Source organism: Ylistrum balloti, unplaced genomic scaffold, assembly GCF_031769215.1.
Source record: "Ylistrum balloti isolate Yb309-2 unplaced genomic scaffold, AGI_CSIRO_Ybal_v1 Utg370298, whole genome shotgun sequence".
Lineage (NCBI taxonomy): Eukaryota > Metazoa > Mollusca > Bivalvia > Pectinida > Pectinidae > Ylistrum > Ylistrum balloti.
This window is the reverse complement of record NW_026782224.1, coordinates 1,522,006-1,540,000: the sequence shown is the minus strand read 5'-3', so window position 1 is coordinate 1,540,000 and position 17,995 is coordinate 1,522,006. Positions and strand designations below refer to the sequence as shown.

The 17,995-nt window shown below is 36.8% G+C and overlaps 1 protein-coding gene across 1 annotated transcript in view; it reads right to left on the bottom strand.

The window, feature by feature from the left end:
- Positions 1-17,121, bottom strand: part of LOC132553124 (P protein-like) — a 21,668-nt gene extending 4,547 nt beyond the window's left edge. The window contains exons 1-14 of the mRNA XM_060217336.1: positions 17,009-17,121; positions 13,028-13,172; positions 11,976-12,048; positions 11,566-11,693; positions 8,512-8,612; positions 7,858-7,996; positions 7,155-7,226; positions 4,950-5,072; positions 4,548-4,672; positions 3,892-4,030; positions 3,042-3,177; positions 2,591-2,735; positions 2,059-2,110; positions 1,779-1,897 (exon numbers count right to left, since the gene is read on the bottom strand). Of these exons, the coding sequence (XP_060073319.1) occupies positions 1,779-1,897; positions 2,059-2,110; positions 2,591-2,735; positions 3,042-3,177; positions 3,892-4,030; positions 4,548-4,672; positions 4,950-5,072; positions 7,155-7,226; positions 7,858-7,996; positions 8,512-8,612; positions 11,566-11,693; positions 11,976-12,048; positions 13,028-13,172; positions 17,009-17,121 (1,610 nt within the window). The remainder of the gene's footprint in view (positions 1-1,778; positions 1,898-2,058; positions 2,111-2,590; positions 2,736-3,041; positions 3,178-3,891; positions 4,031-4,547; positions 4,673-4,949; positions 5,073-7,154; positions 7,227-7,857; positions 7,997-8,511; positions 8,613-11,565; positions 11,694-11,975; positions 12,049-13,027; positions 13,173-17,008) is intronic.
- Between the last annotated feature and the right edge of the window lie 874 nt (positions 17,122-17,995).

Sequence of the window (17,995 nt, the reverse complement as noted above, 5' to 3'; positions counted from 1 at the left end):
TTTTTACCTACATTGATGTGCATTCCGTCCACAAACAACTGTAGGAGGGCGAGATCTACATATTTTACCTATATTGATGTGTATTCCGTCCACAAACATATGTGTATTCTGTCCACAAACAACTATATTTTACCTATATTGATGTGCATACCGTCCACAAACAACTGTAGGAGGGCGAGATCTACATATTTTACCTATATTGATGTGTATTCTGTCCACAAACAACTGTAGGAGGGCGAGATCTACATATTTTACCTATATTGATGTGTATTCCGTCCACAAACAACTGTAGGAGGGCGAGATCTACATATTTTACCTATATTGATGTGTATTCTGTCCACAAACAACTGTAGGAGGGCGAGATCTACATATTTTACCTATATTGATGTGTATTCTGTCCACAAACAACTGTAGGAGGGCGAGATCTACATATTTTACCTATATTGATGTGTATTCCGTCCACAAACAACTGTAGGAGGGCGAGATCTACATATTTTACCTATATTGATGTGTATTCCGTCCACAAACAACTGTAGGAGGGCGAGATCTACATATTTTACCTATATTGATGTGTATTCCGTCCACAAACAACATCTATTTTACCTATATTGATGTGTATTCTGTCCACAAACAACTGTAGGAGGGCGAGATCTACATATTTTACCTATATTGATGTGTATTCTGTCCACAAACAACTGTAGGAGGGCGAGATCTACATATTTTACCTATATTGATGTGTATTCTGTCCACAAACAACTGTAGGAGGGCGAGATCTACATATTTTACCTATATTGATGTGCATTCCGTCCACAAACAACTGTAGGAGGGCGAGATCTACATATTTTACCTATATTGATGTGCATTCCGTCCACAAACAACTGTAGGAGGGCGAGATCTACATATTTTACCTATATTGATGTGTATTCTGTCCACAAACAACTGTAGGAGGGCGAGATCTACATATTTTACCTATATTGATGTGTATTCCGTCCACAAACAACTGTAGGAGGGCGAGATCTACATATTTTACCTATAATGATGTGTATTCTGTCCATAAACAACTGTAGGAGGGCGAGATCTACATATTTTACCTATATTGATGTGTATTCTGTCCACAAACAACTGTAGGAGGGCGAGATCTACATATTTTACCTATATTGATGTGTATTCTGTCCACAAACAACTGTAGGAGGGCGAGATCTACATATTTTACCTATATTGATGTGCATTCCCTCCACAAACAACTGTAGGAGGGCGAGATCTACATATTTTACCTATATTGATGTATATTCCGCCCAGAAACAACTGTAGGAGGGCGAGATCTACATATTTTACCTATATTGATGTGTATTCCGTCCACAAACAACTGTAGGAGGGCGAGATCTACATATTTTACCTATATTGATGTGTATTCTGTGTAGGAGGGCCACAATATTGATGTGTATTCAACAACTGTAGGAGGGCGAGATCTACATATTTTACCTATATTGATGTGTATTCCGTCCACAAACAACTGTAGGAGGGCGAGATCTACATATTTTACCTATATTGATGTGTATTCCGTCCACAAACAACTGTAGGAGGGCGAGATCTACATATTTTACCTATATTGATGTGCATTCCCTCCACAAACAACTGTAGGAGGGCGAGATCTACATATTTTACCTATATTGATGTGCATTCCGTCCACAAACAACTGTAGGAGGGCGAGATCTACATATTTTACCTATATTGATGTATATTCCGCCCAGAAACAACTGTAGGAGGGCGAGATCTACATATTTTTACCTATATTGAGATGTATTCCGTCCAGAAAGGACTGGAGGAAGAAGAAGAGGATGGCTACAGCGAGGACAATGCTACTCTTTATCAACAGCCACGGATCCGTGATATAATACTGTAAATAGAGAACACAATGTTATTAAGATACATGGTGTTACAGGGGTATAATGGTTACTATAGAGACCCGAATCATGTGTTTAACTTATCAATAGAGTTAAAGGAGATTCGATACGGTTCGTTAACACTAACACGTTCTCATTATATAAGAGTATTTACCTTTCTCTCCAGATCTTCAACATTTTGCTGGAAGTCCTTAATCTCCGAACGCCTGTAAATGTAAAAACACACTTCAGCCTACCTCCTACCAAGAAACAATATAACAACTTTAAAATTTGTAACGAAGAAATGGTTATAATATTTAATGAGTATGCATGTATATTTCACAAACATGACAGAAAATATAATAATTTTGACGAGTACGATATATATGTCCACTTGTTCACGATGTTTAATGAGAAATCATTAAATTTGATACATATTAAAAGAAAGAATAGAAAGAAAAACCATTATTCAAATAATAAACCGATATTCCAAACAATTCACTAAACATTAACACTTTTTTTTCAGGTTTTAATTATTTTATTATTGACAGAACAGAAAATGGTCCTTTAATAAGTTCGTTATAGCTTAGAACAAAAATTACGTTAAAAAAAATACTTACAACGAAAACAAGATGTTGTTAGCAGAAGGTTGCAATATATACGGACGTCAAATTAAAATCTGTTTTAAATATCTCAATTATGCTTACTTGATTCTGTACAGTCTACGCACGAGCGTGTTTTCTCTTTGGGCAGACTTCTGTAGAAAGAGGGCCTTCATGATACTTTCCTCCCTGGAAACAACGGACACTCGAGCAGCAGCTTTCTTCCATAGTTCAATCTCGTGCTTCAGCTCTGTAAAAGCAGCAACATGTTGATTGACTCAGTAGAGAAAATATAACACGTATTCACATCGAACGTATGGAATTTGTGAGAGAGTGAAAATAGAGACAATTGTCAACAACAACTTTCATACAATAAGTACCCGGAGATGACAAAATACAAAACTAATTGTTTGGTTACAGTACACAATATGTGCCCTAAGATGCAAAATACAAAACTGATTATATCAAACGAAAGTATTGAGTGTCATTGGTATTCACAACAACAAATAAGTCGGTGGTGATCTGTTATTTGACGACATTGAGTAATATTATGTACCTGATATTTCTGGTGGGTCCTTATTTTGGAGAGATTTCATATTTCGGTAATAAATCCGTAAAGCCGCGTACCCAGCGAAGGCCACGAAGACTATCCCTACTGCCATGTGTAAGGTAAACTCGGCAAAGTCGATACCCTGAAATGAGAAATTTATGATGTATTCATGTACGTCTGGCCCCACTTGTATAAAATATCTTACTTTCTGATTTCCTCAAGTCGAGATTTTCCTCAGCTAATATCTCCTTGAAAATATCTTGTATGAAAATTCCTCAAGGAATTTCAGGACATCCTAGCCGATGTCTTCCTCCTGTTCCTTGAGAAAATTTTATACAAGCAGTTTTTGAGGAGATGTCAGCAGAGGAAAATCTGGGCTTGAGGAAATCTCAAGTTGAGATGTATTAAACAAGTGGGGCCTGGTCGTATAACTCTTGTCGGAAACTGTTAGAAATTACGCTTCAGAGGGTAGAGGTTCATGAAAGAAAGGCATATGAGCATTTACAGAGATAATTTTCGTTAAGGAAGTGATGAATCACAGAAATGGAGAGGGATGGCTGGTTTATTGTTGGTTTATATCCTATTAACAGCTAAGGTCATTTAAGGACGCTCCAGGTTTGAATGATAAAGGAAAGCCGGAGTAACCGGAGAGAAAAACACCGACCTGCATGACCAGTACCTTGTGACTGCCCCACGTAGGCCTCCAACCCGCGACCCAGAGTTGAATGATTATTGATGAAGACGTTCAGAGGCCCGATCATTTGGCCACCGTGGCCCCTACAAGAGAGGGTACCGTTATGTAGAGACACAGACATGGATCCCCGTGTTTTTATCTTAGAAGCCCCGTATACGTTACCTTTTCAGACATTTCTTTGTTGGAAACAATGATGACGTTTGGCGGGTCACCCACTGCAGTAGCTGTTCCTCCGATGTTGGAAAATAACACTTCCGCTATCAGTATATTTTTCGGATCGAGATTGAGCACTTCACACAACCTAAAAGAAAAGATCTCCACAACAACATTTCCTTGATAAGTTCAGATGGATTTTTTTAGTATGACATAAGCCTTACACAAAAAAAGCATCACATGTTCGGCCCACGAGGGAAATGGGTCTAAAATACAAATCCGAGAAAGAAAAGACTAAGGTGGACATAGGTAGCCTTGAAATAATCCGTCGAGTTATCAGAGCGAGCTTCAAGTACAGGGCTATTAGCTTAGTGGCACATTTCCCGTAGACAAAGCCGAAATAAAATGCAGGTGTTGGAATACTGCTGACAAATTTCTTGTCGACATTATGTTGTATAAATAAACGGAAATATCGAACTGATGTCAAATATGTCGTTTTCACTGCAATGAAAATTAACTCATTTGAAACACGTTTGAAAAATTCAACCAAAAGAAAAAAGAGAAAAATCGACATATGTTTTGATATTTTCACTCTGATGCGCACGTTGAATTTCTTGAAATACTTGTTATAAATCACGACAGTGTCATACGCCATAATTACTTACCTGATCGTGACTGGAGTAAGAAGAAGAATTGTTGTGACGTTGTCGAGAAATGCAGAGACAACAGCACTGAATAGACACAGAAGTGTGACGAGACTCCAGATCTGGCCCTTCGCCATCTTGTAAGCCTACAACCATTAAATCACATCATAGTAATGGAATGTCAGACTTGGCTGTCAACTTAAGGTACCAAGTTCTATCAAAATCACTCGGGACAATACTGCTATATTTTTATTATGAAAAGTTTGTAGTTAAATCATCAAATGAGAAAAAGTGCTGACTGGCGCAAAGACGAGCTCAGTTTAAGCTCAGTCGAAGCATCATATCACTTTCTTGGATGTAAAAGTAATGTAGTGATAAAGAGATCAAATAAATGAAGCTTGAATTTGCTTAAACATACTTTACCTTCAGGGCAAAGAAATTAAAAAATCCTGTTTCGGAAAATATGGCGACAAGTATCATCATTCCGAATAGCAACATGAGTGTTTCCATGTCTATCCAGGCAATGATTACCTCCAGGGGTGGTCGCTGTTTGAAACCAAAACAAATTACGAACCATTTTTTTCTCACATAACGAAACATTAAACCTGGAGATGTTTCCACATCAGTCCGGTGGTGAATTGATTTTCGGTGATGTCATGGACGACATCATTCAGTCTTGCGACCAAAATACTGCTTTGTAGTTGGGTTGAAGCTCAAGCCCCTCCCCGTTTCAGACTGCGCGCGCGCGTACGCGTGTGTAAGTGTTTCCTTAATCTTTTAAATCGCCTTTGTTTTGTTCTCTATTATTGTAATGTCTTGTTAACAGGGCCGGCTATACAAGAGTAGTGTTAGTAGATTGCTGACAAAGTTCTTGTCTACTGCTCAAAGATCATTGTGCCAGTGGTCTTGAGGTTTATCTCTTGTCTTAGAATAATTGAGATGAGTCCTAGAACGACGAAACAGGTGTGTGATGCAGTTTAATACATTGGTTAGCTCTACTAGTGTTTTTTAAATACAATTTATGTGATCGGAAGATATAAAGATTGAGAGAGTAGCGATAGTACTACCAGTGACCACCTTCTAGTGTCCACCTAGTGCCAACATTAACAAATAACATAATAAATTTCCAGAAAGAAACATAAATGTCATCATGGAATCCTCCATCACTGTGGTACAGAAACGTATGTAACATTTTCGTCAAATATCGTGCATATCACGTAAAAGAGTTCTCAGAATACCTTAACTCTCGTGTCAAATTCATCTTGGTGCCGAAGTAGAGCAAATATACCCAACTTACGATATCTGTATATCATAAACAAGATAATAGTTTATACAGTGTCTGAATCTCAGTTCTTACCAATAGATGTGACACTCTGTAAGTCTCTGTAATTACCTTGATCATAGTGAAGAAATCATCATTACTGAGACTAGCAACCGGAAACCAAGGAACATAAGGAACAAAGACTAGAGGCAACTGGAAACCAAGGATGAATATAAGGAACAAACACTAGAGACAATTGGGAACCAAGGACGAACATCCGGAACAGAGACTTGAGGCAATCACAAACCAAGAACGAACATCAGGAACAAAGACTTGAGGCAATCGGAAACCAAGGACGAACATCAGGAACAGAGACTTGAGGCAATCGGAAACCAAGGACGAACATCAGGAACAGAGACTTGAGGCAATCGGAAACCAAGGACGAACATCAGGAACAGAGACTTGAAGCAATCACAAACCAAGGACGAACATCAGGAACAGAGACTAAAAGCAAAATGGAAACTAACAAATTTACAAAAGCAAACATCATATTTTTGAAATGTTCAAGGTCTAAAACAAACGTTTGTATTCATTTCCTACAGAAATGCGGCGTTATATACCATGTGGATCGGTGATCGTAAAAAGATACACAAGAGAAAGGCATCTTCCAATACAAATCTATAAGATAAAGTAGAGCTAGATGATAAACTAAGTCACAAACCTGGTTCGTCCTTCTAGGACTCGTCAATGATGTAAAGGGCTCAGAATTGGAAATCTAGGAGGTGAATGAAGGAAAATTGACCAAAGGAAATGTCGAGATGTAAATGGGGAGGTGTTTTAGCCCCGAAATTGAATAAATTTCATTATTTTCATTTATCTGATATTTTTGAAAGAACGTCAAATACATGTGTAAATTCTGAACCATGCCATGTTCGAATGAAACAAAACATCGTTCAAATTTCGGTAAACCTCGTGGACTAGATATATGTGTGAGAGGCAAAGTACTTCGCTACATGATTCGATCACGTGGTCACTCACTCTTGGACTAAGGAAAGTGACTGTTGAAACATCTCCAGGTGATATGTTTGGCGTCAGAATCAACATGCAACGTGAAATAAGCAGAGCTCTTTCGAACTGTGTTGATAAAAACACGTTATAACCAGTCAAACGTCACAGATTCAACAGCAAGCCAGATAGTGAATGCACATTCGATATGTTTAAAGTTGTATCACGAGTGTGTTATATTTGTGAATTAGTGAAGATCGACAAAATAACTATGTATAACAGCCTTAAATCTATATTTATCTCATGTTATCTGTACCTGTGTCCTTTACTACTTATCTGCTGTGGTGACAATGGTTTCTTACCTTGCCAAAATAGGAAAGGGCAGCTACAGCCGCCAGAGAACCGATGATGGCCGCAATGGTCCTGTGGACAAGCTGTAAAACCAAGATAATGTCTCTGATATCTCGACTGTGTTGATCGCCATCATCAATCCAAACGTTAATTACTTGGTGTTATCAAATCAACCCTCCTGGCATTGGTTTGTAATAGGTCGTTAAATATGTCACCATTTCTTTTGCCTAAATTACGTGTGTCTTTTGTTCAATCTTGTACGCATTATCCACGTGTTTGTGACAATGATGATTACAGTAACTGTCATTAACCTACGATTTATTTGTATTTTGATAAAAAATAATTGTTATTATAAAATAGAGATGTTGTCTTGTTCTTTTCATTAATTCCTTGCTATCAGACACGATCGGCGAAAATTGGGTCAGTTTAAATATACGATGTCTCGATTACAGGCGATAGACAAAAACACGGTTGAGTTGAACCATCGGATAAGTCGAATAATTTACTTGGTCCCATCGACTTCGACTTATCCGAGGTTTACTGTAAATCAATATTTTGGTATACCCTGAGAGAACGAATCGTCATTACATTTTGGTGGAGGCTAATAGTATTTAGTCCAATATTCAGATGTCAAGCTTTTTACTCTGTAGTAACAGTTTATTATACAGCCTTACTTTTATACACTGAAGTTGCAGGTGGGAAGTGAGAACAAACCTCAAATATGATGAGAATGTAAACGAAGACGAGGATGATTGCTGCGATGATGATTTCACTGTCATGTGTCACGTGCAGCTTCCATCTGACGGCGAAGTTCTCGGAAGAATTGGTCGTAAATCTTAGACTGACACTGGCCCTGTAAGGTAGACATCATTTATCTACTCGGTGAACTTTTAAAAATTTTACTCAGTAGGAAGTATTTATAGGTCAATGTTACTATTTTTGCGACATTAAATGACAGTCTGAACCAGCACTTCTGGTAAATCACGTCCATTTCTTTACGGCTTAGATTGGATAAGGATTGGTGCAGATTCTCAGACTGTAAGGTAGACTTTTATGCTATCAAGCGATATTGACCGTTCAGTTGTGACGTCATAACTACATGGCGACACCAGCATTATGACGTAATGATAAAAAAAATGCAAGATTGGAATATCGCCTGTGTAGGTCTTACATCAGTCTTATAAAATGGTGTTTATAGAAAATCTGAAGTGTATATAAGTTTTGTGATAAACGTAATCTAACATGAAATCTATGAAACTTAATATAACAAAAAAAAAAAAAAAAACCTAAAACAAAAGAAACAAAGAACAAAAAGCGTATGAGGTGGAAACCCACGCGAGATCCACTATTTGTGATGCTATTACTTACCTTCCACTGACGTTGGAGAATTTGTGTTCTACCTGCTCAGATGCTTCATCTAAGATAATCGCACTGTTTACTTCCCACATCTTTGTTTCTAGTACATTGGTCTGCGGAATCCATACATACAAACAAAGTGAAAGATGTAGACAAAGGCAGTCAAGTATTGTAAATAAAGACAGTGATGTAAAGACCAGTAACGTGATGTAGGTATCGATGTATTGAGTAATGTAGACAAAGACCAGTAACATGATGTAGGTATCGATGTAGTGAGTGATGTAGACAAAGACAGTGGTATGTTGTAAATGTATATGAAGTCAGGGTATGTTGTAAATGTAGACAAAGACATTGGTATGTTGTAAATGTACATGAAGACATTGGTATGTTGTAAATGTACATGAAGACATTGGTATGTTGTAAATGTACATGAAGACAGGGGTATGTTGTAAATGTAGACAAAGACAGGGGTATGTTGTAAATGTACATGAAGAGAGGCTATGTTGTAAATGTAGACAAAGACATTGGTATGTTGTAAATGTACATGAAGACATTGGTATGTTGTAAATGTACATGAAGACATTGGTATGTTGTAAATGTACATGAAGACAGGAGTATGTTGTAAATGTACACGAAGACAGGGTATGTTGTAAATGTACATGAAGACAGGGTATGTCGTAAATGTACATGAAGACAGGGTATGTCGTAAATGTACATGAAGACAGGGTATGTTGTGAATGTACATAAAGACAGGGGTATGTTGTAAATGTACATGAAGACAGGGGTATGTTGTAAATGTACATGAAGACAGTGATGTAGACTAAGTACAAATAATGTAGGTATTGATGTCGTGTGTGATGAGGAGTAAAGACCAGTAACATGATGTAGGTATTGATGTCGTGTGTGATGTGGAGTAAAGACCAGTAACATGATGTAGGTATTGATGTCGTGTGTGATGTGGAGTAAAGACCAGTAACATGATGTAGGTATTGATGTAGTGTGTGATGTAGAGTAAAGACCAGTAACATGATGTAGGTATTGATGTAGTGTGTGATGTAGAGTAAAGACCAGTAACATGATGTAGGTATTGATGTCGTGTGTGATGTGGAGTAAAGACCAGTAACATGATGTAGGTATTGATGTAGTGTGTGATGTAGAGTAAAGACCAGTAACATGATGTAGGTATTGATGTCGTGTGTGATGTGGAGTAAAGACCAGTAACATGATGTAGGTATTGATGTAGTGTGTGATGTAGAGTAAAGACCAGTAACATGATGTAGGTATTGATGTCGTGTGTGATGTGGAGTAAAGACCAGTAACATGATGTAGGTATTGATGTCGTGTGTGATGTAGAGTAAAGACCAGTAACATGATGTAGGTATTGATGTCGTGTGTGACGTAGAGTAAAGACCAGTAACATGATGTAGGTATTGATGTCGTGTGTGACGTAGAGTAAAGACCAGTAACATGATGTAGGTATTGATGTCGTGTGTGACGTAGAGTAAAGACCAGTAACATGATGTAGGTATTGATGTAGTGTGTGATGTAGAGTAAAGACCAGTAACATGATGTAGGCATTGATGTCGTGTGTGATGTAGAGTAAAGACCAGTAACATGATGAAGGTATTGATGTCGTGTGTGATGTAGAGTAAAGACCAGTAACACGATGTAGGTATTGATGTCGTGTGTGATGTAGATTAAAGACCAGTAACATGATGTAGGTATTGATGTCGTGTGTGATGTGGAGTAAAGACCACTAACATGATGTAGGTATTGATGTCGTGTGTGATGTAGATTAAAGACCAGTAACATGATGTAGGTATTGATGTCGTGTGTGATGTAGAGTAAAGACCAGTAACACGATGTAGGTATTGATGTCGTGTGTGATGTAGATTAAAGACCAGTAACATGATGTAGGTATTGATGTCGTGTGTGATGTGGAGTAAAGACCACTAACATGATGTAGGTATTGATGTCGTGTGTGATGTAGATTAAAGACCAGTAACATGATGTAGGTATTGATGTCGTGTGTGATGTGGAGTAAAGACCAGTAACATGATGTAGGTATTGATGTCGTGTGTGATGTAGAGTAAAGACCAGTAACATGATGTAGGTATTGATGTCGTGTGTGATGTAGATTAAAGACCAGTAACATGATGTAGGTATTGATGTCGTGTGTGATGTAGATTAAAGACCAGTAACATGATGTAGGTATTGATGTCGTGTGTGATGTAGAGTAAAGACCAGTAACATGATGTAGGTATTGATGTCGTGTGTGATGTAGATTAAAGACCAGTAACATGATGTAGTCATTGATGTCGTGTGTGATGTAGAGTAAAGACCAGTAACATGATGTAGGTATTGATGTACTGTGTGACGTTGATTAAAGACCAGTAACATGATGTAGGTATTGATGTCGTGTGTGACGTAGAGTAAAGACCAGTAACATGATGTAGGTATTGATGTCGTGTGTGACGTAGAGTAAAGACCAGTAACATGATGTAGGTATTGATGTCGTGTGTGACGTAGAGTAAAGACCAGTAACACGATGTAGGTATTGATGTCGTGTGTGATGTAGAGTAAAGACCAGTAACATGATGTAGGTATTGATGTCGTGTGTGACGAAGAGTAAAGACCAGTAACATGATGTAGGTATTGATGTCGTGTGTGACGTAGAGTAAAGACCAGTAACATGATGTAGGTATTGATGTCGTGTGTGACGTAGAGTAAAGACCAGTAACATGATGTAGGTATTGATGTCGTGTGTGACGTAGAGTAAAGACCAGTAACACGATGTAGGTATTGATGTCGTGTGTGATGTAGAGTAAAGACCAGTAACATGATGTAGGTATTGATGTCGTGTGTGACGAAGAGTAAAGACCAGTAACATGATGTAGGTATTGATGTCGTGTGTGATGTAGACAAAAAACGTTGCAGACTGATTTAGGGCTTTGATATCACAAACACATTCGTCTGATAAAAGTATATACAAAGACAAGCGATAAAGAGACGGTCATAGAAAAAAAGTATTATAAACACAGCTACGTTAGGGCAGACAACACTTACACTATTGTCTTGGAGAACCTCTACCGTGATGAATGAACGTGTCTTGTTCACGCTCTTGTCTCCTTTTGGGTTCACGGGGCCGTCTAACGTCAGCTTCAAGGCTCCGTTAGCATCATGGAATGATGACACTGAAAATGGAGATACAGTGGTAATTTGGATATTACAGAAAACTTTTTCCTGAACAGCGTGCAACACTAGATTTCATTGAAATATATCTTATTGTCATTTGCGTGGAAACGAGGTTAGCAAAATGTTGCAACTTGTTTTGTTCTAAAACAACATAAATTTAGCCTCTGAAAAGATAATAGAAACATTCATTATTACCTCATTAACTGGAACAGGGTCTCAATTTCTCTTGAGTATCGCTATACTGATGACTAGAAACATTAATGCAGTAGGTGTTAACGTACCTATTGGCGTGGTATTGTCAATGGAGGTGGTCCAAAATTTTTCATCAGTCTCCTCGTTAGCAGTAATAATACCCTTTAAATAAGTACAGTATATTCTTTAGTGGGGTGAAGTTGTCGATATTTTTCCTGTATTAAGACACGAGAAATGTTCAGCTCTTGAGTAATATACAGATTTGGAAATGCTGAGCTAATATGACGATTGACGTCGGTTGTCATGATAAATCCTGTTGTCTTGTACAGCTGATCAGCGTTGAAAATATATGTTATTATTTAAATTATACGTATCATTTTCAATGTAAAAGTCCGTTGCAATATTTTGCAGGCATGCGGCGGGCCACTTTAAAAGCAAACTAAGCACGGTCATTTTAACATCAGGCTGAACCACTCGCCCACAGCTTATTTTTACAGTAATTTTTCAACATATCATAGATAAAACAACATCTGTTTGTTATGTGACCCCGCTATTTGTATTCGCTGGCGTCATATGACGTGACTGTTGTGTTTATTTGTTTACAAGTTTACGTCCATGCTACAACTATGGTCAGTTGTTACTGCGTAAATGCGTGGTTGGTGGGGGGAGCAAATGGCGGACTATTTTATAGTACTATCACACTAAAATAGCAAAAGCTGGACATAACAGCTCATCCGCTCACATTATACTGGCAACGGATTAACCAGTCGGACGCTTAACTCAAAAGCCGAACGACAGGATGACTGAAGAAAGACATTGGGGAAAAAATTTGGTATGTCCATATTTTGAAAAGAAGAAATTCCAAATTTAGTGTCAAGACAATACATACTATTGTGAGAACTTCTGGTATTTATCAGGCAATGTCTAAAACCCTATGGGTAATTCCTTGATAGTGTACTTGTAGTTGCGCTTCATTAAATAGCAGAAAGCCCGCGGGTAATTTGCTGAAGGGGGCTTTTTCAAACTCACATTCACGAAACAATTATTTTGCTTTGTGCTGGAAGGTTAAAGAATGGACAATATTGCTGTATAAGAGAATCATACAAAGAAATGTAAGAAGCATGATGCGGAAATCACTTACACAGAAGACAACAGTGAGAATCAGCAGGATGGCGATTTTGAAATGATGAAACAATTGTTTGTAATTGTTTCTGAAGTAGTTGTTTATGTTTCCTTTGATATCCACAGTCATTTCTTTGACGAATACACCGCTGTTCCCGGAATCACTACAACGATACAATAATACAGCATTAGTACCGATTACACCCAATCTCCTTCACATGCAATCTGCTAAAAACCCTTCGCATCTGTGTAGGATTGGAAGCATTGCAAAGAAATGTTTCGACGTGTGGACATATAGGAGAAAGACAGTAAAACAATACAGGAATCAAGACATTTCCTTATCTAGCTCTTATCCCTGTGAATTAATACCAGTTATCTTACATGGGACATCATGCCTTCCTAGCAGGTATCCCTGTAAATAAATGCTTGTTATCTGTTTCTTATAAAGGACACTATGTCTACATTTACTTAGGAAGTGGGTAACTTCAACTTGCTATCTGCACCTTTATATAACATCAGTATCTACAGAGCGAAGCGATACTACCTTGGGGTTACTATTAATGAAGTCACTTCCGGTATGTCGTCACAATCAAGACCAGGCATATTCAGGGTAGGTATTGTATGCTTCATGAGTTGTTGATACTACCTTGGGATTACTTTTAATGAAGTCACTTCCGGTATGTCGTCACAATCAAGACCTGGCACATTCAGGGTAGGTATTCTATGCTTCATGAGTTGTTTACTAAGAAAGTCGTATGGAAGGCTTATTTTTTCGAAACCTGTCTTAATGACTGCCAAAAATCTAGAGTCGATGGAGGCCTCATCAGAATGACAAGAACATGTAATGGCCCTGATGTATATCTTAATTCCAAGATACAACTAGATCAATGATATACGGAGATTTTGTTCCTATGGTATGAGGAATGCGAGTCATGCAAATGAAAGTTAATCAGGGATTCATGTATGTGCCTATGCATGGATGTAATCTGTTGAAATGAAAACCTGTCCCGTGGCTCGAATTTTACCTCATTTAACTAGAGAAATGTCTCGATAAGCTATGTTTGAAAGTTTTTAGCAATTACCAAGGCAGTCTTCTTAAGAATGGCTTTATTAAGTATCTAAAAACCGTTTCGACTAACATTAAAACTACCCAGAAAACTCACTAAACTGAAATCGCTAATAAAAATATGGAATAGAAGATCATTAACTCCAATAGGAAAAATAAACATTATAAAGTCGTTGCTTATATCACAATTTAATCATCTCTTTATTTCATTACCTAATCCAGATGAGAAGTTTCTGTTTAAACTCAACTCTCTACTTTTTGACTTTCTATGGGATGGAAGACCAGATAAAATCAAACGGGATACAGTTATGCAAAACTATGCTAATGGTGGTCTTAAGATGGTCAATCTTGTAGCTTTTATAAATGCATTGAAACTGACTTGGATAAGGAGACTCTATCGCAGTACTGAGAAATGGCAGATCATTCTAAAAACCTATATTGACACTGACCTTCTTGCAAACTGTGGTAATAATTATATTCATTTATGCATAAAAAAGTGCAAAAACAAATTTTGGTGTGATGTTTTCAAAGCTTGGGGTACACTTAACACAAAATATGAGGATAATCTATTTCAGAGTAATATATTATCTGTCCCAATTTGGTATAACAATAAAATAAAGATAGGAGGTAAAACTGTATTTTATGAGAGTTGGTTTAAGAAGAATATAACTATCATAGCTAATTTAATCAAAGATACCAACAGATATGTTTTCTATGGAAGGGAAGAATTTATTCGAAAATATCAAATAAATACAAATTTTTTACAATACCAGGGTCTGGTCTCTGCAGTCAAAATATTTATTGCATCAGATACTATCTCTAACCCCTCTATAATCTATCCTTGCATACCAATCACCTTACGTATCTTTCTTCAAGACAAAAAAGGATCAAAAAGGTTTTATAATACTTTAATTAAATGTAACGTGTTACCATCGGGTACCAAAAAATGGAATAGTATATTTGATAATATAGATAAACAAACTTGGGATAAGTACTATTTAATGCCATTCCATGTAACAAAAAATACAAAGTTCCAGTGGTTCCAGTATAGGGTAATCCACCATGCATTAGCAACAAATTCCCTTCTTTTTAAAATTAGATTAGTTATCTCCCCTCTTTGTGTGTTGTGTAACTCTGAGCAAGAAACAATCAGTCATCTGCTGTGGGAATGTCAGGAAGTACAAAGACTATTACAGAGTCTTGATATTTTGTTAGAAGCTCTATTTATCCCTTTCTCAGTAAACAAGCAAACTTTCATTCTTGGTCTCCTACATCAAAACTTCCTTCCGAGTAACAGAGTAGACAATGAGATTATAATTATTATCAAACAGTATATTTATAAAATGAGATGCTTACACCGTTCACTAAACTTGCATGCACTAATTAATACAATCAAAGATAATTATATGATACAAAAATATATAGCTAATGGTAAGGATGATAAAGTAAAACGTAAATTTGAGAATGAATGGAAAAATTGGGAAAAATTAATACAGTTTTGATCTACACACTTTGATCTATTACCCATCGCATTACTAGTTTTTCTTTTTTTCTTTTTTTTTCTATAATTTTTTATAATTATATACATAACAGTCCTTGACCATACCGAGTAATCAGATATAAAGAAAGAAAAACATTAAAAGATTAAATTACTCTAACCTATTTTACCATCTCACCCAACAATCCACTTTACTATTTCTTCATTTTCTTCAATTTCTTTCTCTTTAAATTTCTTATCCCTAATAAAGTTCTATTTCATTTCCTCATTTCTGTATGTTGATATCAATTTATGGTTGTGTGTGTGTTTATGCATGTGTGCTTGGGTGCATTTCAAACAAAAGATATTTATGAATCAGAAGGTTCCATAATGGTTATGAAAGTATGAATCTTGATTTGATGATGATAATGAATTGTTGAATGTGGATGATGATGATGCATTATTTAGTATGTACAATAATCATGACAGTAATATTGATTGTGATATATATGTTGAAATGGATGATGAGGAAGATTATCATGTTTTTGAGGATGATGATGATGATTATTTAGTGTGTAACATAATAATATTGATTGTGATATATGAGGATTATCATGTATGGTGATAATAATAATAATAATAGTAGTAATGATCACATGCATTTTTGAATGTTGATGATGATGTTGATGATTCTTTTGAATGGAATGTACTTGTTTGACACGCAATGACTATATGTGCACCTGTGGTTGGATGTGTGAGAGGGTGTGAGTGTATTTGTCCTGTTCAACGTGTAAAATCTTGAAAAATAAAAAATTATAAAAAAAACTACCCAGAAATGCCTTATCTTGATTGTGACATCGTTTGTAATGGCGCCATCAAAAGTAGCCCCACGTAATATCACATATCATCCAACCCATAACCTGGGAGGGGAATGCATTCAAACTAGTTACATGTCCCTCCCACATGACCTACACGGGTACCTGTTATCTAAGAGGGGTGTTAATGCAGACGTTTACTTCCCCTCCAACAGGATACATACCAACCTGTTACCTAGGAGGGGTGTTAATTCTAACTAGTTATTTTCCCTCATCTATATGACATACATACCAACCTGTTACCTAGGAGGGGTGTTAGTTCAAACTAGTTATTTTCCCCCAATGTCATATGACATACATAGCAACCTGTTACCTAGGAGGGGTGTTAATTCAAACTAGTTATTTTCCCCCAATGTCATATGACATCCATGCCTACCTGTTACCTAGGAGGGGTATTAATTCAAACTAGTTATTTTCCCCCAATATCATATGACATCCATACCAACCTGTTACCTAGGAGGGGTGTTAATTCAAACTAGCTATTTTCCCTCATCTATATGACATCCATACCAACCTGTTACCTAGGAGGGGTGTTAATTCAAACTAGTTATTTTCCCTCATCTATATGACATCCATACCAACCTGTTACCTAGGAGGGGTGTGCTTTCAGTGTCGCACGATCGGTTGTCTTGCGATCCATAGGACGGCGTGCGACTGACGTCCACATGTTGGGGCGTCGGGGAAAATACCAACATGTCGACATAATCATAATCCAAACCAAAAACAACAAGAAAATACCAACATGTCGACATAATCATAATCCAAACAAAAAACAACAAGAAAATACCAACATGTCGACATAATTATAATCCAAACTAAAAACAACAAGACATACCAACATGTCGACATAATCATAATCCAAACTGAAACAACAAGAAAATACCAACATGTCGACATAATCATAATCCAAATGGAAACAACAAGAAAATACCAACATGTCGACATAATCATAATCCAATAAAATGGAAACAACAAGAAAATACCAACATGTCGACATAATCATAATCCAAATGGAAACAACAAGAAAATACCAACATGTCGACATAATCATAATCCAAATGGAAACAACAAGAAAATACCAACATGTCGACATAATCATAATCCAAATGGAAACAACAAGAAAATACCAACATGTCGACATAATCATAATCCAAATGGAAACAACAAGAAAATACCAACATGTCGACATAATCATAATCCAAATGGAAACAACAAGAAAATACCAACATGTCGACATAATCATAATCCAAATGGAAACAACAAGAAAATACCAACATGTCGACATAATCATAATCCAAATGGAAACAACAAGAAAATACCAACATGTCGACATAATCATAATCCAAATGGAAACAACAAGAAAATACCCACATGTCGACATAATCATAATCCAAACTGAAACAACAAGAAAATACCAACATGTCGACATAATCATAATCCAAATGGAAACAACAAGAAAATACCAACATGTCGACATAATCATAATCCAAACTAAAAACAACAAGACATACCAACATGTCGACATAATCATAATCCAAACTGAAACAACAAGAAAATACCAACATGTCG